Source organism: Eulemur rufifrons, chromosome 8 (assembly GCF_041146395.1).
Source record: "Eulemur rufifrons isolate Redbay chromosome 8, OSU_ERuf_1, whole genome shotgun sequence".
Taxonomy (NCBI): domain Eukaryota; kingdom Metazoa; phylum Chordata; class Mammalia; order Primates; family Lemuridae; genus Eulemur; species Eulemur rufifrons.
The window spans coordinates 7,669,929-7,696,408 of record NC_090990.1 but is presented as its reverse complement, the minus strand read 5'-3'; the positions used below and the strand labels follow the sequence as shown (position 1 = coordinate 7,696,408).

The following is a 26,480-nucleotide window of genomic DNA, read 5'->3' as shown; positions in this document are numbered from 1 at the left end:
GCGAAGGTTTTAAACCGTCTCTGGCCTCTGCAGACTTGCTCTCCTGGACACCTTGGTGCCCAAGCGCCCCCTCCCCGCAGGGGTTTTTCCACCGGCCTGAAGCTTGTTTCCCCTCCCTTTCCTCTGGCTGGGCAAGACGCCCAGGTTGGCCATCGCATCAGCTCACGTTCTCCGGGGAGTCTGTCTCCACGAAGCCCCTCCAGGGAAGCTGATCTTAAACTTTGTGGAACACTTTTTTCCACTAGACCAGAAGGTTTTCTAGATCCAACCCCCTCAGTTCAACACTGCTGGCTTGTTCTGCTCAGGGGAAAGTAGCCGATCGTCAAATAAAGCCATGTACATGTGTGTCTGCATGTGTATGCATGCATGTGCGTGTGTGTCCATGGCACCCAGTTATTGGTATTAGATTCTGCGCCACAGCTGCAGGAAGGGGGAGGGGGCAACACGTGGTGGGTGCTGACCCGCCAGGATTTGGCTCCTGTGACTACAGTCCCTTGGGAGGAAAGGGACTCCTTGGGAGGTCTTGAGCTTGGTGCTCATGGCAGCAGGGCCTCCAGGCGTCACTGTCTACCTATCATTGACTGGTGGCATCCTACCATTCCCTCCCTGGTCTGAGCACTTCTCACTGTTCTGCCCACACCCATCTGGGTTCCAAGACTCCGTCCCGGCCCCAGCAGCCCGAGCAGGCCTTCGGGACTGACCTCTGCACTTCTCCAACCTCCGTGAGCCAAGGAGCACCCAGAGATCTTGTTCAGTAAAATCAGAGTCTGATTCCAGAGGGCCAGGTGGGGCCTGGGAGTCTGCATTTCCAACGCGAGCTCCTGGGTGACGTTGCTGCTGCTGGTGCAGGGACCACACTGTGGGCGCCAAGGCCGCGCTGCACTGGGAGAGCTGAGTCATGGAAAACGTCGGTTCTCCAGGCTGCAGCGCACCTCTTCCCTCGGCCCATAAAGGCTCCTTTCAGGCTTTCAGGGGCAGGCCTGGGATGTGAAATTTCAAACTTGGCCCTCGAGTTAAGTTCCAGGAGGGGTACCAAGAGCAAAGCATAAAGGATGGGGGAGGTAGGGGAGACAGGGGAGGATGTGTCCCATGCCGTTCTCAATGAAGCCAGGCCACAGGGACACTCAGGGCAGGCCTGTTGAACCGTGTGCCCCAGCCCAGGGCACCGTGCCTGCTCACCCCCATCTTCCCAGGGACCTGGCGGGAGGGCCACAGAGGAGGGGACAGTTCCCCTCCCGGCAGCTGATGCTGAAGAGAAGCCTGTGGCTCACAGGAATGCCAGGCCCACAAAACCCACATCCTGTAGGTGGACCAGGTAGAAAAAGGCCACAGTCCTCCTCGGGCCAACTTCTGGGGCTGCCAACGCCTTTTGGGATTGCCCGATGTGTTCTTTTTCCCTCTGATTTCACCCCTAACCTGTTGGAGAGCATACGGTATGGCCTGTCTCCTCCTGCATAAAATGGGCACAACGACACCCACCTCCTCTTTGGGCTGTTAAGGAAATTAAATGAGAATATGTGTAAAGGGCCCTCACACTAGAGGTCAGTTTGGGTTCTCAACCTCCTTCCCACCACCCTCGGCCCACCATCCCAAACACACCCAAGGGAGCAGTAAGAGGGACCTAGTGGTCACCTAGCCGGTCTGGCGTCATCTGACAGGGGTGAGAGCTGGTTGGGGTGAACATGTGTCTCTGTATATGAATTGCTCAGTATCTTTGTTTCCCCAGCCATAAAACATTGCCAGTGGGGGGGGGGGGCGGTCTTTAAAAGCCCTTTTAGACTTTGGGTGTTAACCTTACATGGGGAGAAAGGCCTAGAAGAAAAGTATAGCTAGTTAGCAGGAATGTGGGAGGCAGAGGCCGGGGCAGCGTGGAGGCACAGTGTCCCGCCTGGGCCACTAGGCGGCTCCGAGGCTAACAGATGAGCACAGGCTGCGTCTGCACCGCGGTTCTGTCCTCAGACTTTCCCAGTCTTCATGGGCCTGGCTGACACCAGCACCAGGCGCTGCTGGGCGGGCAGGGCCTCTCGCCCCCAGGCTGGGAATTCTTTCTCATTTTCACAGACGTCAAAGAGGAGAAGAGGCGGTCACCAGGATGGAGTCCTGCCCTGGGAGGTGCACGAAGGCAGTGGTCTGCCCGTCAGCCACACTTCTGGAGGGTGGGCAGAGGCTTCAGGGAGTCTCTGCTCGGCAGTCCTTGGCCCAACGGCCTCCTCCACCCCTCTCCTCCCGTCTTGCCAGAGTGGGGTGGGGTGGGAAGAAGTCTGGATTTGGATTCCTCCCTCCTGCGCTTCCTGGCTGGGCAACCTGGAAAATGGGATAATAATACCCCCACTGCAAGGTCAGCAAGAGGACTCAGCGTCCACACACAGGCCCTGGATGTGGGACACTTTCTCTTCCTAACCCTTTCCTGCCTCCTGCTCTCCCAGCGGCTTAGCCAATTCACCTGGAAGGAAGACCCTCCCCTGCAGAACTTCTCCCCAGAACTAGAGGGTCTTTGCAGGTGAAGAGGTGATTTCCAGCCACACCTCAGCACATCAGCATTGCTCAAAGTGACTTTCTCACCCAGGCAGAGCATTAAAAATACCGATCCCAGCGCACCCAGCCCTGCTGAATCAGAAACTTCTGGGGGTGAGGCCCTGGAGTCCCCGTCTGAACAAGTCGCCCGCTGGAAACGACTGCCCCAGATTACAGGGCAGCTCCCTGGCTCCCTGTCGATCCTCTGGCCTGGGGATGTTCAGGGGCGGAGGCAAGTCCCATCAGCACTTTGAACTGGGGCTGCTTTTTAGTGACTCACCTCCCAGACTTCCTGCAACAGACAGCTCTAACTAGCTCGGTCCCACCCTCCAGCAGGGGAGACATTTCCGCTGGGGAGGGCAGGAGGTTACAAGGTGGGCGCCCCACCAGGGCAGGTCAGGGAGACCCAAAGAGAGAAGACGCTGCCTGCACGGCACAGGGGCACGGGTACAGGACGTTTTGTTTACAGGCTTTTGTTATTAAGGAAATTGCTGTCAGTCAAGGTAATTCTAGCCCAGATGAGCAATAAATATGCTCCCAGCTAATCTTACGGGGATTTTATTGGCACCTGGGGCAGAGGTTCCTTTACCCTGCCCACTCCCTCCCCTCAAAACAAAACCCTGCTCCCCAGCGGTTCTCCCCAGCGATGTGGGGGACTTCGGTCAGACCTAGGAAGTGCACTTTGAGTGAAGATAGATAGAAGACGTCCGGGCAAAGCTGGGGAGTGGCCTCCTGGTCCTACCTGGAGGCGAGGGATGACCGAAAGACTGAAAGAAAGCCCTGGGGGACCTGGTTGGATCAAGGCATGCGCGAGCTCCCCCGGGCCTGCCCCGCACGCAGGGGTGGTCACCTGGCCCGAGGGCGGCCCGGGCAAGGAGAAAAGTCTCGGGGAGGCAGCTGGCTCGCAGGAGTCGGTTCCAGCGTGTTCGAGTTCCAGCTGCGAGCCCTCAGGGACACCGGCGGCAAGTCCCGGCTTGCAGAGACGGGAGCCAGTCCCGGGAGAGCGCAAGTCGCAGCGAGCCCGTGTGCGCGCTTATGCGCGCGCCCCGCGACGGCGCAGGGGGAGGGGAGGCCGCAGCAGCCACTCAGAGGAACCGTAGTGAAGCCTCCCAACAACTTTAACTGTCAATCAGACTTAATGGGGTATTAAAAAAAATGGGGGAAAAAGGGCCGCCCTCTCGCTCAACGCCGCGACTGCCCGGGGAGTAAATGAATAAGGCCGCGCAGACCGGAGCGTCCGATCCACGCGCGCTCCGCACCCGAGCCCTCTCCAAGTTGGAAAGGACAAAAAGAAGGCAATAAATGCTAAAAAGGGAGAGAGAGGGAGCCGGATCGAGCGGCAACTCCCAGCGTCTGCTGGAGCAGAGAGGGAGGGAGGGAGCGGAGAGAGCGAGCGCGCGCGAGGGCGAGCCCTGCACGTAAAGAAACTGACACCCGGACCCCCCACTTCTCCTGCACGTTGCTGGCAATCAGATCGCGTTTAAGCAATTTCCTGAGCCCAAGAATAGCAATGAGTCGGGAGACTTTCGCGGGCTGAAATTGGGAGCTCCATGCACTCCCCCCACCACCACCACTTTTTTTTTCCTGGAGAAGGGGTGGGGGCGCGCTACAATTTGGAAACGGCTTTTTTTTTTTTTTTTATCTTGCACTTTGAAACCGCGGGACTGTAGCAGGGTGCGCGCGTGCGGTTGGTGCCTTTTTTTTTTCTTCCCCTGCCTAAACTCCTCTGTCAGTCTGTAAACATTACCTGAGAATTCCCCAGCCGAAACGGCTGCTGGGGCAAGAAACTTCTTGTTAGAACTTTCCACCTCCGGCTTCGCCTCCACCTCTCGTACCGTCCCAACCTTCTGAGACGCTTTTTCTCCTCCAGAGGAGGATTTATCTTTTTTTTTTTTCCCCCACCCTGTGCTTTGCACTTGGGAAGAGGTGATTTCAAGAGTGGCCAGGTGGGACGACTCTCTCCTCCTTATTCGGTTTATTTATTATTGTTTGTGGTGTTTTCTTTTTTTTTTTTAATTCCTGTTTTGTTCGGTCCGGGGAGTTTCGCCCCCTGCCCGGCTCCGCGGCGCGGAGGATGGTGTGGAAATGGCTGGGCGCCTTGGTGGTGTTCCCTCTGCAGATGATCTATCTGGTGGCGAAAGCAGCCGTCGGACTGGTGCTGCCCGCCAAGCTGCGGGACCTGTCGAGGGAGAACGTCCTCATCACCGGCGGCGGGAGAGGAATCGGCCGTCAGCTCGCTCGCGAGTTCGCAGAGCGCGGCGCCAGAAAGGTACGGGGCACCGCGACTCCCGGAGGTGGGGGCCCCCGGGGCAAGGGTGCGCCCACCTGCCGCCGCTGCGGGGTCGCGCGCCCGGGCGCGGAGAGTCGCCAGCCACCCCACTCCCCTGCGCCACCCGCGAGTGCTGAGCTAGTCGGTTTCACCTTGTAAATTTCCCGGGCACCCGACTGTCTTTTTTGGCAGGTCCAGAGCTGATTCGCTCCTTTGGGATCGGTGGCTGGCTGGCTGTTCGCCCCCACCCCGAAACTTAGGAGACCCACCCAGTTGCCACATTCCTCCCTCCCAAAGGAAGGAGTTGTGTCCCCCCGCGACCCGCCCCGCCGTCGCCTTCCCCTTTTTGCCGCCACCCTGGAGTGCAGGGTGTGTGCGCTCCTCGCTGGAGCTGGGAGCCGCCTGCTAGCTGGCGCTTCGTATTTTCCTTGGCAACCCGCTTCCCAGCCCCAACCTGGGCGGCTGCAGCTCTGTAGACACATTGAGAGGGGGTACTTGGTTTGGGTTTGAAAGGGGGTGGGGAGCAGTCTCGGATTGGGTAGCCTGGCCGGACTGGCACTGAGAGGCCCAGGTGTTTGGAAATCAGTAAAGAGGAGAACGGGGGTAACCAGCAACAGATAAAGAGCCCTTGTTCTCACCTTCAACCCTGTCCCCTCCCCCCCAATACAGCCCCGGAGGGGATCCCTCCCCAGCGAGTTGGGAGGTGGTGCTGTAGGGAGGGTCCTCTCCACCGGACACTGCATTTAACTTTTTGGTGGTCCCAGCACCCCTTGCTCCAGGTTTTGGAGACCTGGTGCTGGAGAGTGGGGAGGGCGAGCCGGCTGTCACCCAACTCCCAACTCAGGCCAGGCTGACTCACCCAGTGACCGGAGTGCTCCGGAGAGGGAGGCAGGCCGGGCTGTCTCCAGCCAGCCCAGTGAAAAGGAAGAGCGAAAACAGGGAATTAGTTTGAAACTTAAACTGTTGTGAACCAGGGGGGTGAAAGGGCCGGCAAAGCCAGCTGATCTGACATGGAGCCACATACCTTGGGGATTAAGTAAATATGTACTGTAGAAAACCAAACCTGCATGTAATTCCAGGTTGCTTTTGTTTTGTTAAATACTGCCCTGAGATTTACAATTCCTCCTGGTGGCTCTGACTGGGACTGAACTTTGGAGCCTGAACTATCAGCCAAAGCTGATCCGATTAACTCTTCCCTAGCCGGGCTGGCAGGGGCCTGTCGTGGCCAAGCCGGTGGGGGTCGGGCCGTCCAGGACTCCCTCTTCTCCTTGGGTGGTTTGGACAGCTGCTCGACCTTGCAGTTGGAAGGGGAGTTCGGAAGTGTTTTTAACCCTTGGACGCGCTGGGGAAAGGGGAAGTAAGAGCTGTTCTCAGCAGTTTCGTTTTCTCGAGGTGCTGGGCTCCCAAAGCCCTTCGTGGAGGGGCATCGGGAGGGCAGATGAGGCTGTCCTTGGGGAGAGAATGTGGGTTTGGGACAACTGTGTGTGATTGTTATTCCTTAGCTGTCTGCATCCCACAGAGACTTTCTTCTGCATCTTCCAGCTGGCCCACGTCCTGGGTCTCTTTCACTGCTCTGTGGCTGACAGCAGTAGGCAGATGAGGAACTCTTAGTCAATCTGGAAAAACTTGACGGACTATAAATAACCCTAAATTGAAAGAAGTAGATGGCATTGGGGGGTGGGTATGATAGTGCCAGAGTGGAACCTGCCAGTCCGTGCACTGGGAATCACAGCCCCTCCTAACTAGGGATGGACACCTCTTCCAGGGAATAAACCCAAGCCCATGAGAAATGTCTTAGATTGGTGTCAGGGCCCCGGAAAACAGGATCCATGGGGGCCTGTGAAACTTCCAATGCCATTCACGCTAGGTCCAGTCATTGGACCAAGTCAGGATGACCAGAAGTGTTCCCTGTCACTCATCATTATCTGTCCAATTACTGGAACTACTTTTTAATGAGACTTCTGCTTGCGGTCACGGTGGGGAATTTGGAATAGTGGCTTCTTGCCTGAGTCCGGCTGAGACCAGTGAGTGGACTTTGGGACATACCCCCAGCCAAGAATGTTTTGGGGCCCAGTGGACTTGGGGACAACGAGCAGAGTGCTGTGGGGGTGGAGAATTTACTACTGGGAGTGGGTTGGGGACAGATGTGAACCCATAGGCTTGGGGTGGTCCAAGAGCATCAGAGGGAGCTGGAGAGTGCTGGCGCCCCGCCCCTCCCCCCTCCAGATAGCAGTTTGGAAACACAGATGACTCCCATCTCCCCTTGGTGGAGCAGAGGCTGCATCTGAGAGCCTTCAAACCTGGATTCTGGTGGGATTGGATCTGAGGGGGAATGATTCCCAAAAGGGGGGAAAAAGAGTACCAGAGTCTCTACAAACCACTGCCATGTCTCAGAGATATTATAGCTGTTTAATTTTGGGGAGGAGTTGACAACCCAGTTGTTTCCCTTAATGACCTTGAGTTAAATGAGATTTGGCAATATTAGTGGGTGGTAGTGAGCCTTAGGCTGCACAGGTGGCTCAAATAAAGGTTTTTATTTGAGGGACACAAAGACCAGGGGTTCAGAATTTCCTAATCAGGAGACATCTCACCTTACCCACAATGCACCGAGGTTGACAGAGGCAGGGCCCTATCATGGTGAGGGTCTCCAGGGGTGAGGCTCCTCCTGGCTCATCCCCCACCACACTCCTTTTTTATTTCCTGTCCCCTCCTGGAATGCGTCCCATGAAAGCACTTACAAAGCTCAGGCCCAATCCTCTGTCCCGCACAGGAACAAATTGACTAGCAGTGAGCTCAGTCTCTAAAATCTTTGAGTTTGCTGTGGTTTTAGCAGGAGCACATGGGAGAAGTGGCCTGTTTGTTTGAAATTGCGGTGGCTGTTCCAGCCTTTGGTTCAGTATCAGACTTGTGGCCAGATGAGAGCCCAGAGCCATGATTGCATGCTGGGGGAGGCAGGGCCAACGTACATTGGCCCAGTCCCCTCATCAGGACTCAAGGACTGGTTTCAGGGAGATAGAATGTGAGCTAGCTCGGAGTTGGATCTGCCTTGTTATTATGGAATTTACAGTACGTGGGTATGTACCCCGTTCCTAAAGCAACTACCCCGGAACTAGCCCTGTAGGTGGGTTTGTGAATCCTATCTTCCATCACGTCCATCCCCTAAGTCCCATATCCTTCCCATCCCTAGCACGGGGCAGGCTCAGGCCCATCATTCATTCCCTTGTCAGCCATCCCTGAGTGACCTCGTTCAGCAAACCCACCTGTGGTGTCTAAGTGTTTGGCGCAGCTCTGGGAGAATGTAGCAAAGATGAATAAAGGTCCAGAGACGTGGCCAGGTGCTTACCATGAAGGCACAAATGGCTGTGTATATTATATTAGCTTCCTGTGGTTGCTGTACCAAATGGCCACAAACCTGGTGGCTTCCAATAACAGAAATGTATCCTCTACCAGTTCTGGGAGCTGGAAGTCTGACATCAGGTGTTGGCAAGGTCATTCTCCCTCTGAAGACTCCAGGAGGATCCTTCCTCTTGTCTTCCGGCTCCTGGTGGCTCCTGGCATTCCTTGGCTTGTGGCAGCATCACTCTAATCTCTGCCTCTGTCTTCATAGAGCCTTCTCTGTGTGTCCCTCTGTGTCCTCTCCTCTTCTTGTAAGGACATTAGTCATTGGATTTAGGGCACACACTAAATCCAGGGTGATCACATCTCCAGATCCTTAACTAATCACATCTCCAAAGACCCTATTTCCCAATAAGGTCACATTCTGAAGTTCCTGATAGACATGAGTTTGGGGGAGACATTACACAGTGGAGCCACAGAGGAGCAGTTCAGTTAGAACAAGGGCTCGAGGAAGGTTTCATGACGGAAGTGGCATTTGAGTGAGCCTTGCAGAAGGTCAAGAGTTTTAGCCAGAAGGGACACGAGACGGGCTTTTAGTCAAAGACTAAATCTGACTGGAATTGCGGAGGGAGACGAAGAGGGAAGCAAGACAGCGTGGGATAATGGGAGGGGGCGGTAGGCGGGGAGTTCACTTCTTGGACTCCGGGTAGGGTCAGTCCTGGTGAGAACAGGAGAAGAGAGCAAGAGAGGAGAGGGGTCCAGACAGGTCATTTGGTGGGACCCAGAGTCATCAGGCCAAAATAGCTGCATAAACAACTGACCTGGAGAGAGCAGTGGCCCAGATCCTCCATCCTCACTGCGTGCAGCCTGCAAGCAGGCAGGTGGGCCACCTGTCCTGCCTGTGGCGTCCAGGAGACGTCTTTCAGCTTGGAGCATCCGGTCCTTGGTTTTCAAACAATGCACCTTACAATTTGAGCTGTCTCAAGAATAAACAAACAGCTCCCTCTTACTCCCCCGCCCCTTCCCTCCGGGAACAAAGGTGTCTACCTCTGGGCCCACGCCTCCTGCTGCCTCGCTGGCTCACCTGGGCAGAGGCCAGACACTGTGTTCTCCATCCTGGAAAAGTCACTGCCTTCTCCGGTGGCAGCCAAGAAACACAGCTACCAAATGAGAAGCGACATGGTGATCCCTAAGATCCCGGCATGCTCCGCAATTCTCAGATTGTGGATCCACCGCCCCAGGAGAGAACGGACTGCCACGCTCCCTGGGTTGCCAGGAGGAAACTTTCAGGGGAAGAAAATCATTTGTCCTCGTCACTGATGATCTCAGGCTTTCCTGCAAGTCTTCAGACCCCACTGCATGAAAAAGGAGCAAATCAGGGTTGGAAACGCCCTGTGCCCTCACTCACAGGAGGCCCCACGCCCGTTCTAGCCCCCTCAACAGCCACAGTGGATTCATTTCAACTCTCGTGGGAGATGTGGATGTTTTCAACCTGTAGCTTTCAAGGGAATAAAGGGGCCAAGTTCCCTATCTAGCACGTAAAGCAAAATTTCCTGTTTTTTACCCTCAAATCACGAAACTGTCTGGGCTTTAGAGAATGCTCCCTACATCTTGTAAGCTGACCCTGAGTCGACAGGGCCATTTTTGGTCTACCCAGCCCTTCTACTAATTCTTGTTTGGACTTCAAGCTCTTCTGAATTTTTATCTCCCCAGACCAAGCGCATTTGTTTATGAAGGCGCAGAGCCCGCTGGTCCCTTTATCGTGGTGATTACTTTCCCTGGTTCATTTCTGTCTGGGTATTTTTGGAGGCCATCTACTTTGAGAAAGTGATCTCAGCTGTGTTTATGGGAAGGTGCCCCTTCTAATCCAGGAGATGTATCTGCTTGTCACAATCACTGTAACTCATCCTGGAAAGCCTAGTCCCAACCTGCCACTGCCACCACCAAAATCCCCCATCATTTTGAATGTCACTGCAGGAAATGTTCCAGACCCAACACATTGTCCCTTATCCTTGGACACAAGCATGACCACACCTGGAGTGTTACGAGATGGTTCTTGTTGTTGCCTTCGGGAGACTCAATCTAAAAATACACCGGTCTACAGGATACTGAAGGAAAGATCTCCAACATATTATTCAGATGAACCCTGGTGATCAGGAAAGAGTTGAAGCCAAAGGAAATGAGAGAAGTAAATTTACTCAGACACCAGCACAAATGGTTGGTGGGAGCTCATTCATTCATTCACTTATTCATACATTCAACCCATTTACTGAGCACCTACGAAGTGGCAGGCACGGTTCTAGGCACTGGGGAGATGGCAGGGAGCAAAGCAGATGACAGTCCCCACCCATGTAGAGCTGACATTTTAGGGAGGGAGACAGACATTAAGCAGGCAAATAAAATAGGTAGGACGTCAGATCATAGTAAGCGCTATGGACAAGGGAAGCAAGGAGGGAGCAGTGAATGGAGGGGGTGACATTCTAGACAGGGCATCCAAAGGCCACCTGGAGTAGGGCATGAGGAAAGGCCCGAGGGAAGCCGGGGCGTGGTGGGAAGGGAGCTGTAGCGTTACAGGCAGAGGGAAAAGTGGGGGCTCTGAGGACAGAATGTGCCCGGGTGTTTGAGGGACAAGAGGTGGCCAGTATGGCTGGAGCAGAGAGCAAGGGGAACGAGGAGAAACCGAGGCAGGTGGGTTCCAGCCAGCTGACCCCAGGACGGGCTTTGGCTTTGACTCCGAGTGAGGCTGGGAGCTGTTCAAGTGTCATGCTCTAACCTAAGTCTTAGCGGGACCACCCAGCTGCTATGCTGGGGAGCACAGCCAGGGGACGGGCGGAAGGGGCCAGGCCAGGGTGGGAGACCAGTTAGGAGGCTGCTGGGTTCCCGTGGCTCCCCGAAGAACATCGTACCCCAGACTTGCTTCACCATCTTCTTTGAGAGCTTCCCGGAGCTCAGGACACGGTCTCAGCATCGCGCCTGGGGTTTTAGAGGGTGCCGAGGGCTCCCCGGTAGCATTACAGTCACAGTGGGAGTGCGGGCTGAGCGGCACCTAGCATCCAGGCGGGCCTGTGTGCCACCGTCGGAGTAGGTGGGAGTCAGCCGGCACCCGGGCCTTGGGCCTCTGCTGGGAAGCCCTGCTCTCGCTGGGTCCGGAGCTGTTCTTGCCGGTAACTGGGAGTGACAACCAGCTCGAGGCTGACAGCTCCGAGGAATTGTGACAGCGTTGGCTTCGTTCATTGATTCAGTAATCGAGCATTGGAGATATTGCAGGGAGCCACAGCAACAAGCTTCTCTCCTCGTGGCACTTAGTGTCCCTAGAGCAACGACCATCTCCAGATTGAACAGCCCCTGACGCTTTGGAAGGGTGTGAGGACTCCAGCAAGCTGACTTTCAGTGGCAATAGTGCTCAATTCCCCCTAATGATACAATCACCCATGCTGGTGCCCGGAAGGAGAGTTGCTTTTCCGTTCTACTTTGTCGCAGGATGTCGGGATGGGTCGGCTGACACGCGGGGAGGGTCTTTGAGCAACTGGAGGGTGTCCAAGGAATGGACTCGGGATGACTGGACTGGAAGTCACGACTTGGGCTGGCTGGCAGGTTGGCCAGTTTAGTTGACTACCTAAGAGGTAGAAGATTGTACCAGCTGCCTTCCAACACCTCGAGGGCATGGGACCTGTTCCAGATGGTTCTGGAGGGCTGCACCGGGCCTGTGGAGAGAGCTCAGGAAGGAGACCTGGACCCTACAACGGGGACACCTTCCTGCCCTTTGGGGCTTTCTGCAAATGAATAGGCTGCGCTTTAAGCGTGACGTAGAGATTCCTGCATCCAGAGAGGTCAGGTTCTGGACGACCTCCTGGGTCCCTTCCACCACTTAGATTTTATGAGTCATCATCACCAGAGTGATGTCAGTGACGACAGTGACCCAGGCAGGGATGGGGGACCGGAGGAGGAGGGGACACCGCCATCAATCAACCAACACTTAAAAGAATACAGCCCTTCTCGGCGTAACCTCGCCAGGCTCCTTGGGCAGTTCCGTCATTCCTTTGTCCAGGTTTGTCAGGGTGCTGGGGGGAGCTGGGAGGGGCAGGCACAGGTTCACATCCTTCACCCTGAACTTCGGCCCTAACTCAGACCCCTGCGGCTCCCGAATCGGACACTGACGGCTTCTTTGGGCTCCTAGTAACATATGTGTTTGTGGCACTATATATGACTGCGGGAATACACAATGGGACTTCGAAGAGTTCATGGAAAATGGAATTAAAAGATAAAAATAAAAAATATAAACTTTATTTCTCAACATAAGTGCCATCAAGTTCAAGATACTTTTGTAAGCAGTGATACCAGCCATTTAGTCTAACCGTGTCAATGCCGTCTTTTCTTTTCTTCCGGATCATACTGGTGAAGCCACGTTCCATCTCCTGTTACAGTTCTCCCTAGAAACGCTTCAGGATCTTGACCCCACTTGTTTGAAATTCCAGTTGAAAGCTCTGGTCTCTTCTGCAGCAGATCTGGGCTCAGCGGTGTTGGTGCCCATCAAGTAGAGAGTTTGCACAGCTATAACTTTTCTGCCAGAATCATGTGGGCTGCACCAGTTGAGACATCTGCGACATGGGCTACTGTGCTGTTAATCTCAATCCTCTCCCATGAGGGCGCAGACAAGATGAGTTTTTTCCTCGCAGATTGATGTGGAGGGTCTGCTGCTCCAGGCTTCATCTTCAGCATCCTCTCACCCCTTCTCAAAACGAGCTATCCATTTGTCAACTGCTGATGGGCCATTGTGTCCATCAGCGATTTTATCATTCTCCCCTCCCAAGCGTGAACATAAATTTTATGTTCGTTCTTCCTTCAATTTTAGCAGAATTTTCATTGCTCTGATAGGGGCTCTTTCCAAACTGATGTCTTATCCTTCTTAGTGCCTCAAACTAGATGCTGTTCACATGTGTTATAACAACTTAGTATGAATTTATTTTGGTACAAAAACATTTGGAAATCCATGCATAGTTTTTGCATAATACTCATTTCCCGTGAACTTTTTGAAGACCCGTTGTGCACGACTGTGGTAATATACACACCTGTAGTGCTGTGCATGGCACGGTACTCCACGTGACTGTGTTACTGTACGTAACGTGGCACTGTGCGTGGCTGCGGCTGTATACGTGACTGAGTACTCTATATGACAGCACAGTCCTTTGTCACGTTCCTTGTCTTGCTTGACCACGACAGGCTCAGACGCGGCGCGGGGGAAGTGAGGTGCCCGGGGATGTGCAGCCCGAGGCAGGCTTCCTAGCCAGGATTCCCAGCTTCCAAACTAGAGCTTTTCCCGCTGGGACAGATAATCTCAGCCTGGCCTGGCCTACCTCATTTGGGGTTATGGAGAGGTCAAGAGACAAGCTGTTAAATAATGGGGCCTCGTACACAGAGAGTTCTGGAGAAAAGTTTGATAAGCAGTGAGTGAGTCACCAGGATGCAGGCAGGGACTTTAAAGCCACATTTACACAAACATTTTTTAGAGCACCCGAGTGGCAGTATTTGCATACAATGCATGGGATACTTGCCAAAGGATTAAAGTCGTCATCAGTAATTAGGGTTTATTTTAAAGAGTTAAGTGACAAGCAGGAGAGTAGCCCAGTTGAATTTCTTTCCTTTGACAACCAGTGTGGCGCCTCAAGGACCCAGCTGTTGAGGAATGAGTGAGTGACAGCTCCCTGCAACCCAGCCTGAGGTCACCTGGGCGCTTTGATAGTCCAGAGAAGGGACAGATCGCTGTAAATGAAGGGAAACTTAGAAGACTTGAAGGAGGTGGCACCTGAGGGCTTGCACTGGTCTTCCGCGGTTGTAGAGCCCATCAAGGAAGAGAGTACGAATCCTGCGCCAAGAAGAATGTGCAAAATACACCCCTTTTGAGGGGTCTCATACTCCCGATGCCTGTCTTCAGCGCTCGGTGAAGACGGCTTGGCTGGATCCAGTCAAACCCATCCAAGTCCTACAGGCTCAGCTGCAGGTCCGGGACCAGAGCTCACGTCAGAGGCAGGGGACAGTCTGGTGTCCTGTGATGCAGAAGCCGGTGCCAAGCTCAGGGCAGACAGGACAGATTTGTGGCTCGGTGCTTGATGCCAACAATGATCAGCCTGGTAAAGGCCACCGGGCCCAAGCCCGTCTTACTACACTGCTCGTCCCCTGCTTAGAGGAATGTGACCCCAAATTCCCTTTTCAGTGGCCTTTCATGGAAGGGGCTAGAAAAACCTTGATCAACAGAGCATATGATCCTTTTGTCCACATTAAAACATACTCCTAGGGGGTGTTTATAGGTAACTGCCTCCTGTCTGTGTGCCCCACCTCCAGCAACCACTTCTGCCGGCATCTGAGCCCCGGCAGGCCCCAGTGCGGACTTCAGCACCAGTGGAGGTTCTAGGACCAAGTTTTCAACCTGGATTCCAGGGCACCTCAGAGGCTCTGAGAAGGTGGGGCCAGGTGGGAGGCAGAGCACGTTCCAGGGACAGCGACCTCCGTTAGGCTAGATCAGCGTCACTTTTGTTTTGTAGCTGAAAATTCCATGTAAGAGTTTTGTGTGCATTTTAAAAGAATGCCACTGCTTTGAAGTGAAGAAAAAAACAAGGCTTGAAAATAACTGTTCTAGGAAATTACTCAGGGCTCTCCCTCTCCCCGGTGACCCTCATCTGGATTTGCTGAATGTCATCTCTGTGGTTCCTCAACCTTCGGCTCTTTACTCCAAGGTGATGTGCTAACAGCTTGTGCCTTTGCGCCTCAGGAGAGGGCCCCCCACTCCCACCCCAGGCGTGTGCAGCCCTCAGCCAGGGCCCCTGTTTCACCCCTGGGGAGTCAACAAGCTGGAAGCCCCGAATACTCAACCCCAGGCTGAGACAGCCTCTCCAAGGGGACCCAGCCCAAATTCATCCACCAGAAAGGACTCAGAAGGCTCCTGCCCATCCTTCTCCGCCTCAAGAGCACCCAGCCCTGGGGGCGTGTAACTTGGCAACCCAAGACCCAAAGCCTCACCAGCGACACAGCCCCTTTCTTCCTCGGCAGGGGCTGGTCCAGTGCAGGCCGTCCTGCAGCCGAGGAGCAGAGGCTGGCAAGGCTGGTGGTCGGGGGGTCCTAGCCACCACTTTGGTCTCAGCTGCCCAAGCCCCCCAACTCCCCAAATCCCCTGCACAGGGCATGGGTCATTTTCATCTCTGCATCCAAATGACTCAATTGGTCAGGGTTGGGCTGTGGTGAGGCCACAGTCAGGGGTTACCGTGGCAACTTACTGTGCTGTGTGGCTGCTTGTCAATATCAGTAAGGGCAGAGGGCGTGTCCCTCTCACTCGCATCTTTGATACCTGACACAGCATCTGACACACAGTAGACACTTAATAAATGTTTGTTGCATGAATGAATGCATGACCAACTCATCACAGCTAGTTAGAGCCAGTGATTACTGAGCACCTACTGTGTGCCAAAGGACCGATGTAAGCACTTACATGTAACGAGGTCACTTACTCTCCACAGTAACCTTCCAGCATGGGTACTGTTGCCGTCTTCTTACTGACAAGACTCTGAAGCCCAGTAACTTAAAATCACACACATGGTAAGCAACCAAGTAGGAATCGAACCCAGGGTATCTGCTCATAACCAGCGAGCCTTATTGCCCCAGTCATTCCGGGGAAGAGACCCTGTTGACAGCGTCTGTGTGGTGTGTGCCATCAGCAGCCAGGGCGTCTGGACAGGTCAAACGGCATCACTCCGGGTCTCCTGATGGGGGGGTCTGGAGGGGTCCTTCATATTGGTTGATTGACTTATCGAACCGGCAGGTCCTTGGGTAGAGCCAACTTTGGGCATGTCCCCAGGGGCTCCGTGTTGTCAGGACTCAGTCTCTCTGCTTCATTCTCTTCCTCTCACCTTTAGGCAGACCTCTCTGCCCTGGAGCTGCTCCCACCTGCTCCTGGCTGCTCCTAACTCAAACCCTCCCAGCTCCCAGTCGAGTGGACAGACAGGTGTCCTTTGCCCAGCAGTTCTGGAAGGGTCCAGGAATTGAGTCTTCCTGGCAGTGATTGGGGTGAGTCTGAACCAGTCACTGGAAATGGTGTTCTAATTGGCCAGCTGACGGTCAAGGCCAGCCCCTGAGCCAGGGATATACCAGCCCCAGCCAAGCCACAGGCTTGAGAGTGGGGAGGTGGGCTTCTGCAAGGGAAATTGGGGTGCTCTGACCAGGAGCAAGGGGGTCAGGTGCAGACATCCAGTACACTTCCTTGTGGAAGGACATCTCGTTTTCAGTCATCCTAAGTGGAAACTGCCAGAAGACCCAGGCATGCCGGTGTCAGGCAGCCCTCCAGGTCTAATCCTGCAGACCTTATCAGGTCATTCGCTGACACCCCTGGGCAAAAAAGTATGCAATAGACTTCTCAGTGTCGAGCTGAAACCTCTCTGCCATAATGGAGTTTGTAGTTCAAAGAGCCAAAATGTGCAGCCACCATGTGCAGCAGGTTGTCAACAGACTTTCTTTAGAATCTTTTCTAGAAGATTTAAGGCCACTTGATATGAAAGAAAAGGAAGCCCTTTTGCTAGGGCACGGTTCCCAGCGCTGTTTCCATGGGGAAGAGAGGCCAGCTCTCCCTCCCCTCCAGCTGCAGGCAGGTGAGCAGAACAGAGCTGATACCACATCCTTCCGAGGTGGGGAGAGGTTCTCTGGGGTCTCTTTGGGGCTCCCACATCCCAGAATGCTGTGGCCTTTCTCACAGGCGCAGTAGCAGGTCACCATGGGGAGCTGGGGCCAGCGTGACCGCAAAGGGCAGTGTGACCTTCATGCAGGCGGCCGTCCTGCCAGACACACCCACATGGAGCTCGTCCACCCTTGGCTGCACATGCCACGTCCTCACTTCTCTGCTGGCAAAAAAGGGGGAGTCTGACCTGGCTTCTCCAGGCCACTTCCCTGTGAACGTACAGCAGAGGGGCCGGGGTCCTTCAGGGACGGCAGGGCACAGGGTCAGTGTGGGCGGGGGACACAGTGTACCCTGCGAGGGTTCATACCACCTCAGCTGGCAGATCCCTTGCCTTGGTGCTGGGGACATCTCCAGAGCCTTAGAATCAGCGGAAGTGTGTGCGTTAGTGTGTGAGAGAGAGAGTGTGTGTGTGTGTGTGTGTGCACACCTGTGTGTGGTTTTTTCTTTCTCAAGATGCCAGTACAGCACAGCAATTCAGATTTTGAGCTCAGGAGTCGAGCACACCAAAGTTCATAGGCTGGCTCTTCTATTCGCTTGCTGTGTGACCCTGGATAAGTTACGAGGCCTCTCTGACCCTCAGTTTCCTCATCTGTCAAGTGAGGATTAAATGCGATAATGTATCTGAAGTCGTGAGCGCAAAATGCGTGCTCAGTAAGTGTCAGCCGTGATGGTGAGGCTGAGGGTGGTGTTTGGCTGCACCCTCTACAAAAGTGTCCAGGGCATCTCTTTACTACGGAAATGGTTTGTTTTGTTTGTTATAAGTGATGCTGATAGGCTAGAGTGGGGAGGGGACGCTATACCTTCAGAGACCACAGGCTGTAGACAGACTCGGTTTCCAATCCCAGCTCTTCCGGCTGCAGGTCTTGAACCAGGCCCTCCACCTTCTGTGCGAGCCTCCTGTGGCTGCTGTAACAAGTCACCGTAACCCGAGGCATAAAGCAGCTCGCATTTGCCCTCTTCCGTTCCGGGCTCAGAAGTCCAGCTCTGCTCTCCCTCTGCTGCAGCAAAGGGTTAGGGCTGCGCTTCCCGATGCTCCCGGGAGAACCCTCTTCCTTGCCCTTTCCGGCTTCTAGAGACTCGCCGCCTTCCTTGGCACGTGGCCCCTTCCTCCATCCTCAACGCCAGCAAAGCTCCATCACTCTGACCCTTCGCCCACAGGCACCTCCCCACCTGACTCTTCTGCCTCCTTGTTGACTTTTAAAGGCCCCTGGCTCACCTCGGGCCCCCGTGGATAGAGCAGGACAGTCTCTCTATCTGAAAGTCAGCTGATTAGCAAATGTACCTCCACCTGCCGCCTCTGTCCCCTTCCCAGGGAAGGCAACATAGGCAGAGGTTCTGGGGATTAGGACACCGGCATCCTGGGGGGCCCGTCATTCTGCCAGCCACACTCTTCAGTTTTCTCACCTCTAAAGTGGCAGTGCTAGTCTCCCCTCCCAGGGACCTTGGGGGGATTCCAGGAGATTTTTGAGCACACCGGGCAGGGGATCCGGGCGGGGGATCGGAAAATGTTGGTTGGGTCTGCCCTGAGCACCTGCTGAATACAAAGCTGTGTCTCAGGTGCCACATGGAGTCTCTAGGAATGGAAGATGTCACAGTCCCTGCTGTAGAGTGGCCAGAATGTAGCTGGTCGTCGAGGAGGGTTTGCCCTTGGAGAGCAAAACAGAAATGAGGGACGTTGTGCCCCACGCGGGGCGGGCGGCTTATCCACAGAAGAGAAAACCCTGGATCATCCTGGAGGGTTCCTCCAGGGCTAAACTTGACAGGGGTGAAGGGCATGGGGGTCTCTCCTAGGTCACAGGGACGTGGTGGGCACTGCACAGGTATGGCAAGGGAAAGACACTCAGGGTTCCGGGCCCCTCCTCAGTCCAGCTGGGGAAACGGGCCAGTAGCGCGCAGCTGTGGTGGGACGGGTGCTTTGATGGGGCAGACACGGCGAGAGGCAGCTGTGAGCACAGACAGGGGCTTCCGGTCAGGCTTGGACGCCATTGTTGTTAATTGAGCACTTCCCACACGCTAAGTAATTTACCTGGACAGTCTGATTTGCTCTTCAGAGCAACCCTATCAAGTAGGAACTATTTCTGTTCCCATTTTAAAGATTTAAAAAACTAGAGCTCAGAGAGGTTAAACACTTGCCTTAGGCAACACAGCACAGGCAGCCATGGGACTGGAATCCAGGCAGTCTGGCATCCAGGAGAGGAATTCTGGCTATGCCCCAGGTTAGGGTCTGAAGTAAGACATCAGGGAGGAGGTAGGTAGAGGCAGCTGAAGGAAAATGTGCCAGGCAGGGGGAACCCAAGAGACTTGGCCTGGCCAGAACAAAAAAGGGAGTGGGGAGTGGGGAGGGCTGGGCAGGACCGCACACCGCAGGCTCGGTGATTGTGAGGTAGGGTTTGGACTCGATCAGGAGAGCACTAGGGAGCCCCTGAAGGGTTTCTACAGGACGCATGATCAGACCAGGTCAGTGGAAGCTGAGGGGGCCCTGATTTTCCATCAGAATCCTCCGATGTTGGAGGGATGGGATGCTCTCCGAGGACCGCTGAACGCCACGCTGTGGGGCTGTGCTGAGGAGAAACCCTGCCTCACCTGGCCCTGTGGGCCAAGCCCCGGGTCTGCTCCCCGCATCCTGGCCTTTGCGGGATGTGGTGACCCAGCCACTTCCCGCTGCAGTGTCCCACTTCCCCTGAGTCCCCCAGTGCCCTGGGCCAGATCCCCAGCCTGAGGGCACAAGGCCGGTCAGCCAGCGGGGCGACTCCAAGGTGGTTGACCTCCGTCCTAGCAGAGATTAAACTGATTCCTAATTAATAGCCTATAGGATAGTTACCGTGGCATAGCTTGCAAGTAATGTAAGGCTTGTCCTTGGAGGCTGGTCCATAAATTATGTTTAATTAGCTGAAGGTCTCCCCGGACACACCAGCCCTGGTGTGTTATTGGGCACACCAGCTCAGCGACCTCTGAATTTCATGTTGGGGGATGAAGGAGATGCTGAAAGTTACTCCAATAAAAAGTTTATCTTTCTTTTTCTAAAACAACAGCTGAATTTTGACCTCTGCTAGCAGCTCTCAGAGGTACTGCCTACCAGGGTTAGGGTCCCCGCTCAATGACTTCCTGGCTGTGCTCTTAACCAATTACTTGCACTGCCAGGGCCTCAGTGCCCCATCTCTGAAATGGGCCCACAGTTCAGGTCCACAGCCCCTTACCTGAAACCCTTGGGGCCAGTTGCATTTCATAGTTCAGATGTGTTGGACTTTAGAAACGAAACAGGACACAAGGCCATGTGCTTAGTGATGCCCACAGCAGGGTCTGGGGACCGCCCCCACCCCCACAGTCAGACACAATAAGAGTCACCACAGTGGGGTAAAGAAAGAAACCAGAAGTAGCTTCATGATTGTTCTAATTAGGGCTTGCCCCCAAAGTATGGGTCCAAATTAAGAAAAATGTAGGATTTTAGAGCATTTTGGATTCTAGAACTGAGAATAAGGGCTATGAACCTTACCATTGAACTCAGAGAAGCCCAGAGTAAATGCTAACTATGATGAGTTTTGTTGTGGTTATGACTTTTGTCCCTGTATCTGATATGCTTCCGAGTTGACTGCCTCTGCGTGTGTAGAGGCTGGTGTCAGCTGTCTGCTCGGGACATGTTGCACACTTTGCATCATGGAACGGCTGTGCCCGAGCCCTGCTTCCTGCTGCCCAGGGAAGGGTGGAAGGCTCGTGACTTGGCATCAGGTCCCACTGGGTGTTGCTATTGAGTGCCTCTGTGTGACAGCCAGCTTTTCCACTGGGCCCTGCACTCAGAAGGGCCCTACATTTGATTTAAGGCTCTGTTGTCACCATCCTGAAATTCTTCATAATTTTTGAACAAGGACCCCCACAAACTATGTGGCTGGTCCTCATGATTAGCCATACCACACAGGGTGTCAACATCATCCCTCCCGAGGTCCCCTAAAGGCGGGTTACCACAGCTGTTTCACCAGGGAGACAAAATTATGTCATTCATTCATTCACACACTCCCGGGCACCTGATTGCCAAGCCAGGTCCGGGAACTCATCAGGAGAGCCTGCGTGCTAGAGTGTGCGTGTTTGGGAATGGAGAGCCTGCGTGCTAGAGTGTGCGTGTTTGGGAATGGAGAAGACGGGCAAAAAACAAGGAAACAAATAACATTATAATTTCAGATAATGACAAAGTGCTATAGAGACAAGAAAACAGGGTGATGTGGGCGAGAAGGATTTAAATATTAACTTCAGTGAAGGAGAAGGGCATTGGCTCTAGACTGTGCCTTGCTGCGTTCCAGGGGTGCTCACATATCTGGGGCTGTTTCCAGCTTCCCCACCCCCCACAGGGCAGGGTGGTCTTGAGTTAGGGGGGTCCAGGTAGGGGAACCAGTATGGGGGCTCCTTGGGCCCAGGGGATTATTCACCCCCAAGGCCCCATAGCCCCAGCCATCCATAGTAAGCCCAGAGGCCAAGTTTGGGGGGCAGGCGGGTGAAGAGAAGGTTGTCTTGGTTTCTCGGAGCATCTTCCAGTTCTCATTGTGCCAGGCCCAGCACCTGAGGCCTCTGACCAACCCCAGCTGCTTGGTGAGCATTTTCTCGCACTTTTGACCTTCCCCACACTAGCATAGCGAGGCCAGTTTCCATTTTCCCCACTTCCCCAGATGGAGGTGGTGAAGCCCAGAGATGCCAAGTGACTCATCTAAAAGTCACACAGCAAATCAACTCCAGAGCAGATTCCTTGAGGCCCCAGCCAGGCTGCTTTCCATTCCAAAGGCTCGTTCAGGCGCTGGGCGCTGAGCACTGCCAAGGGTATGCAGTCCAGGGCTGCTCTGGGAGCTCTGGGGAATAAACCGCCCCTGCTTCCTGAGTGGCCACCAGGACATTTTACACCCCTCCATACCTGGAGGCCACCCTACTCCCCTAGGCTTCCAAGGGAGAGGGCATGAGCTTCCCAGAAAGCCTAGAGCAAAGGCAGGCACTTCCCTAATCTGTTCCCAGGAAAACCCAAAGTTGACCCCAGAGGCCCAGCCCTTGGGTTTGGAGGCCCCTTGGGGAGGCGGAGACCGGGTTCCTAGTGGAGAGTCTGTCCCCAGATGGGTGGGAGCTGCCAGCCCCCAGGGGTGCTGCGGAGGAGGGAGTCGCTCCAGCTGGACCGGTGCCTGCAGGGGGGCGGCGGAGGGCTGTCGGGACGGTTCACGCGGCGGCCAGCAGACTGGCTGCGTGTTGCAATGTCTGGTGGCGTTTGCAGCATCCTGTCCGCGTGTGCAGCTGGGGTAACCTCGGGCCGGCGCGGAGGAGCGTGTGTGGCTCGCAGGCCGCGGGGCCAGAGGCTGCTGGCACCTTGCATCTCATTTACAGCTCCGGGTTCAGCCACAGGTCAGCGGCGCCGTGACATCACGGCGTCTGTTTACCACCCGGTCCGGCAAGAGGGGGCGGGCGGTCCTGGGGCGGGAGGGGGACCCCAGCCCCTACCCGGCCACGCCCGGCCCCCAGCCCAGCACCCCTCCTCACCTCCTCCGCCTAGTCCCTTCACCATCTGCACCCGGGACCCCAAGCCGGCCCCCTTCTCAGCCTCTACCGTGTCCCCTTCCATCTGCACCCGGGACCGTCACCGCCCCCCTCCGCACGCCCCTCGCCTCCCCATCTGCACCGCAGCCCTGCCCCGCCCTCCTGCACGGCCCTTCCCAGGACCCCGAGCGCGTACCCCTTTCTTCCCCCCAACCCCTCCCCATCTGCTGCCAGGACACCAGCGGCCCCACGGGCCGGCCCCTCCCGTCGGCGCCCTGCCCCAGCCCTGCCCCCGTCCACGTCCCGCCCCGATCCCCACCCAGGACTGCAGCCCCGCCCCACCCCCACCCCCCACCCCCGGGACCCCCGCGGGCCCCCGCCCTCCGCCCGCCCCTGGGCCCACGCTCAGGAAGACTTCCCGGAGCCTCCTGCCACCCCCTCAGCCGTCATGTGAGCCGGGCTGGCCGCCCCGCGCCGCGCGCCCGCGGCTGCAGCTCGTTAGCTGTCGGGGCAGGGCTGGGGCGCCCGGCCACTTTGTTATTGGAAAGTGTGCGTTCACCGCCGCCGCGCTAGGGGGTCGCCGGCCCGCAGGCCCCGCCGGGCAGCCTCTTCTGGGGAGCTGCCCTTGCCACCTGGAACGCTTTCCTCTCGCCGCCTCCCCTCCCCCGCCTTCTGCTTCAGCCGAGTGTTCTGGAAGCCGAAGGGACCTGGGGTTCTCTTCCTCCACACCTGGGACTTACCAAAGCCAACCTTCCCTGGAGAGGGAGGCGCTGGGGCTCCGTAAATGGCAACCCCGTTCTCCCATTTTCCCAGGCCAAACCCTTTGGGGTCCCCTTGGGTTCCCCACTTCCTCTGCAGCCAGCGCCCAGCCCCCTCCAGCTAGCACATCTGCGGCGTCTGTATACGGCAGCTCCTAAATGGCCCCCGCCCACCGCCCTGCTTCCCACCCCCGTTCCAAGCTCCCATTCCAGCAGCCAGAACTTGTTCCAAAATCCAAGTCAGAGGCTGTCATTTCTCTTCTCACAACCCTCCCAAGCTACTCCCATCGCACTTGGAATAGAATTCAAAGCCCCACTGCGGCTGGTGTCACCCACTCAGCTCTGCCACTCCTTGCTGTGGAAGTTCATTCCCGCCCTGGGTCTTTTCCACTTGCGGTTCCCTGTGCCTGGAATGCTCTTCCCCGGACGCCCGCACCACTCCTTCCTGCCTTCACCTCCCCCGGGTCTCTGCCCGGATGTGACCTAGTCCAAGAGGCCTTCCCTGCCCCCATCTACATACCACCCCCACTCGTTATCACGCCACCCCCCACAGAGCTGTGTGCTGCCACCTCTATACATCATATAGTCACGTGTTCATGTGTCTAGTGTCCCCCAGTTTACGCACACACACCCCAAACTCCACAAAAATGGGATAAATGTATTTCCTGCTGTATCTCAGGGCCTCCGGTAGTGCCTGGCATACGGTCACGACCCGATACATACTCCATGAATGAATGAATGAGGTAGCACGGGGGTATTAAAAGAGCTTGGCTTTGAAGTTCAAGTGCCGCTTTGAAGCTTCTGGGAGTGCAGCCTGCATGAGTGACCTAGACGGCCGCTTAGGATCCCATTTTGCAGGACGCCATACTGAGGATGTGCACTGTGCTTCAAGGGTGGTCTGTAAACGCTGGCTCCTCCCTCCACTCCTGGGCACCCCCACCCAGAACTTGGCGTTCTGCACCAAGAGGTCCAGTTGGGGGCACTGGGGCAAAGGTCATGGGGCTCCAGCCAGTGACTCTTGCCTGAGTTTCTCCACCCCCATGTTTTGCCAAGTGTGGTCGGGGCAGGCGGAGGGAGGTGGGGCCCTTGGGCCAGTCTCCTAGGCTGTGAATGTTTGTGAAAAGAAACATCAGCCCTTGGGTTTCTGGCTGGAAATGAGCAGTTGTTTCTGCCCTTGCTCAGAGTCAGCCTTGGTGACTGTCTCCCTGGAGGGTTTTCCAAGTGGCCCCAGAACCGACAGGTTCAAAGGATCACACCCGGGGACGAGGCAGAGACTGGGTCCAGTTGTCACACTTGGTTTTTGACCCAATGCTGAACACTGGCTCTTGGCAGGGAATGGTTTTGGGGCTTGGGGGGTGCTGTCTGTCCTCGAGAACATGAGGTGTCCATCACAGGGGACACTCGCATCTCAGCAACTGGAAAAGGAGAGATCTAGGAAACGGGCAGTGCAAGGACTGGAGAGCTAGCGGTTGTGGGGTTGGGGCACTTTGCATGAAGCCTTCTCAGGTAAAGAGACTCTTGAGCAGAACCTGTAAGATGAGAGGTACCCTGTGAGAAGAGGGCTACTGAGGGGAGGAGAATAGGGAGCAGCTAATGCAAAGGCCCTGGGGCAGAAGTGGGCCCAGTGGTTATGGGAGCAAAGACCAGCAAGCCCAAGGAGGGGAGGACAGAGAGATGGGGGCAGATCTGGAAGGGCCTGTGGTCACAGTAAACACTAGATTCCACTCAGTGAGGCAGGGAGCCATTGGGAGTCGTGAGCAGGGTGACAAGGTCTGACACGTTCTAGAAGGATCTCTGCTGCATTGAGACTAGACTGCGGCAGGGGCCCTGGGACAAGGGTAGGAGCAGGTTCAGGTGAGAGGTGACAGGGCAGGGCCCAGAGTGGCAGCTGTGGAGGAGATGGGAGGTGGTGAGAAGCTTCTGGATTTCAGAGGTCAGACTGACAAGGTTCGTTGGTGGATTGAGCGTAAGGTGACAGAAAACACCTCATGTGGGACAGTGAAGAGGCTCAGGGGTTAAAAAGAGGTGGGCATCTGAGAACACCGCCTGTGTTTCCTCCGTGGTGGAGGAGAAGGGAGGCTCGGCCCTCATCTGTTGACTGCGGACAACAGGATAACGGGGCCCACCTGTGTCTGTTTCCTGGGGCTGCCCCAGCAAATGACCACAAGCTGGGTGGCTTAAAACACCAGAGTTTGATTCCCTCACGGTGCTGGATTTCTGCCCAAAGTCCAAAATCAAGGTGTCAGCAGGGCCCGCTCCCTCCAAGGGCACCAGGGGAGGATCCTCCCGGGCCTCTTCCACTCCTGGTGGCTCCTGGCGTTGCTTGGCTTCGTGGCTGCGTCACTCCACGCTCTGCCTCTGTCTTCACACGGCCTCGCTGTCTTCTCTGTGTGTCTCTTCTGTCTCTCGTAGGCACAGCAGTCACGGGATTTAGGGGCCACCCTAATCCAGGGTGATCTCACCTCAGGATCCTTAATTACAGCTGCAAAGACCCTTGTTCCAAATAAGGTTCACAGGTACCAGGGGTTAGAACTGGACACAAATCAGCCTGCTGTCCACCCCCTGAGTAGCTGTGAGGACTAAACCTAGGTGCCCAGAGCAGAGCCCAGCACACAATGAGAGCCCAGGAACTGCTAGCCGTGGTGGTGGTGCGTGCTTGACACCGTCCCTCCCTGCCCACTTGGAGACTAAGCACATTCCTTGCATACCCCACACCCTCGCCAGGGCCACAAGTCCCTCCCGTGCACCGTGCTGACCCATGCACAGGAGAGCGGCACCTGTCCTCACCTGCCTTCCCACCTGAGCCACATAAGGCTCCCAGTATCCTCGCAGTATCCCTGTCAGCCATGTCATAACCACTTGGTCAGCAGGACCGTGTGCCTCACCTGGGCAGGGTGGCATCTTTTTCTCCGTCCCTGGGAGGAAGGTACCTCTCCATCCAGTCCTTGGCACACGGCATGTGCCCATTGGCACCTGTGCAACGCACGGATGTGTTGTTTCATGGGTTCCCTTCACTCCTGCAGGTGAAATCAGTGTCCGAGGGCACAGGTGTGGGGATCAGACGGCGGAGGCTGGAGGTCCAGCTCCACCATTTACCGGCTGAGCAACTTGGAGTCAGTAGCGTGGCCCCTTGGCATCTGGGTTTTCTCGCCTATGAAACGGGCATGCTCCACCCTCCTAGAGCTGTCAGAGCACTTGATGCCAGACTGCACTGGTTCTGAGCCCGGCGTGGCCAGGTAGTGAGCCCTGCACGCGTGTTAGAGCTCCCTGTAATTCCCGTGCCTCCCGAGGGGCCCGGTTCCAGCCTGGACGTCCGCCTGGAGGAAGCCTCTGCCCTGCTCCAGGTTGCGGTCAGGGACTTGTGGGAGGGCGACACCACTGG

At 55.7% G+C, this 26,480-nt stretch overlaps 1 protein-coding gene across 3 annotated transcripts in view; it reads left to right on the top strand.

Annotated features, from left to right (window-relative positions):
* The first annotated feature begins 2,894 nt into the window (after window positions 1-2,894).
* Window positions 2,895-26,480, top strand: part of DHRS3 (dehydrogenase/reductase 3) — a 39,126-nt gene continuing 15,540 nt past the window's right edge. Inside the window, exons 1-2 of one of the 3 annotated variants that reach the window (XM_069479365.1) lie at window positions 2,895-3,017; window positions 4,634-4,783. In XM_069479365.1, the coding sequence (XP_069335466.1) occupies window positions 4,634-4,783 (150 nt within the window). In that variant the 5' untranslated portion in view covers window positions 2,895-3,017. Of the gene's footprint in view, window positions 3,018-4,226; window positions 4,784-26,480 lie in introns of those variants that run through there. The other 2 variants (XM_069479366.1, XM_069479364.1) reach the window with 2 other exon arrangements.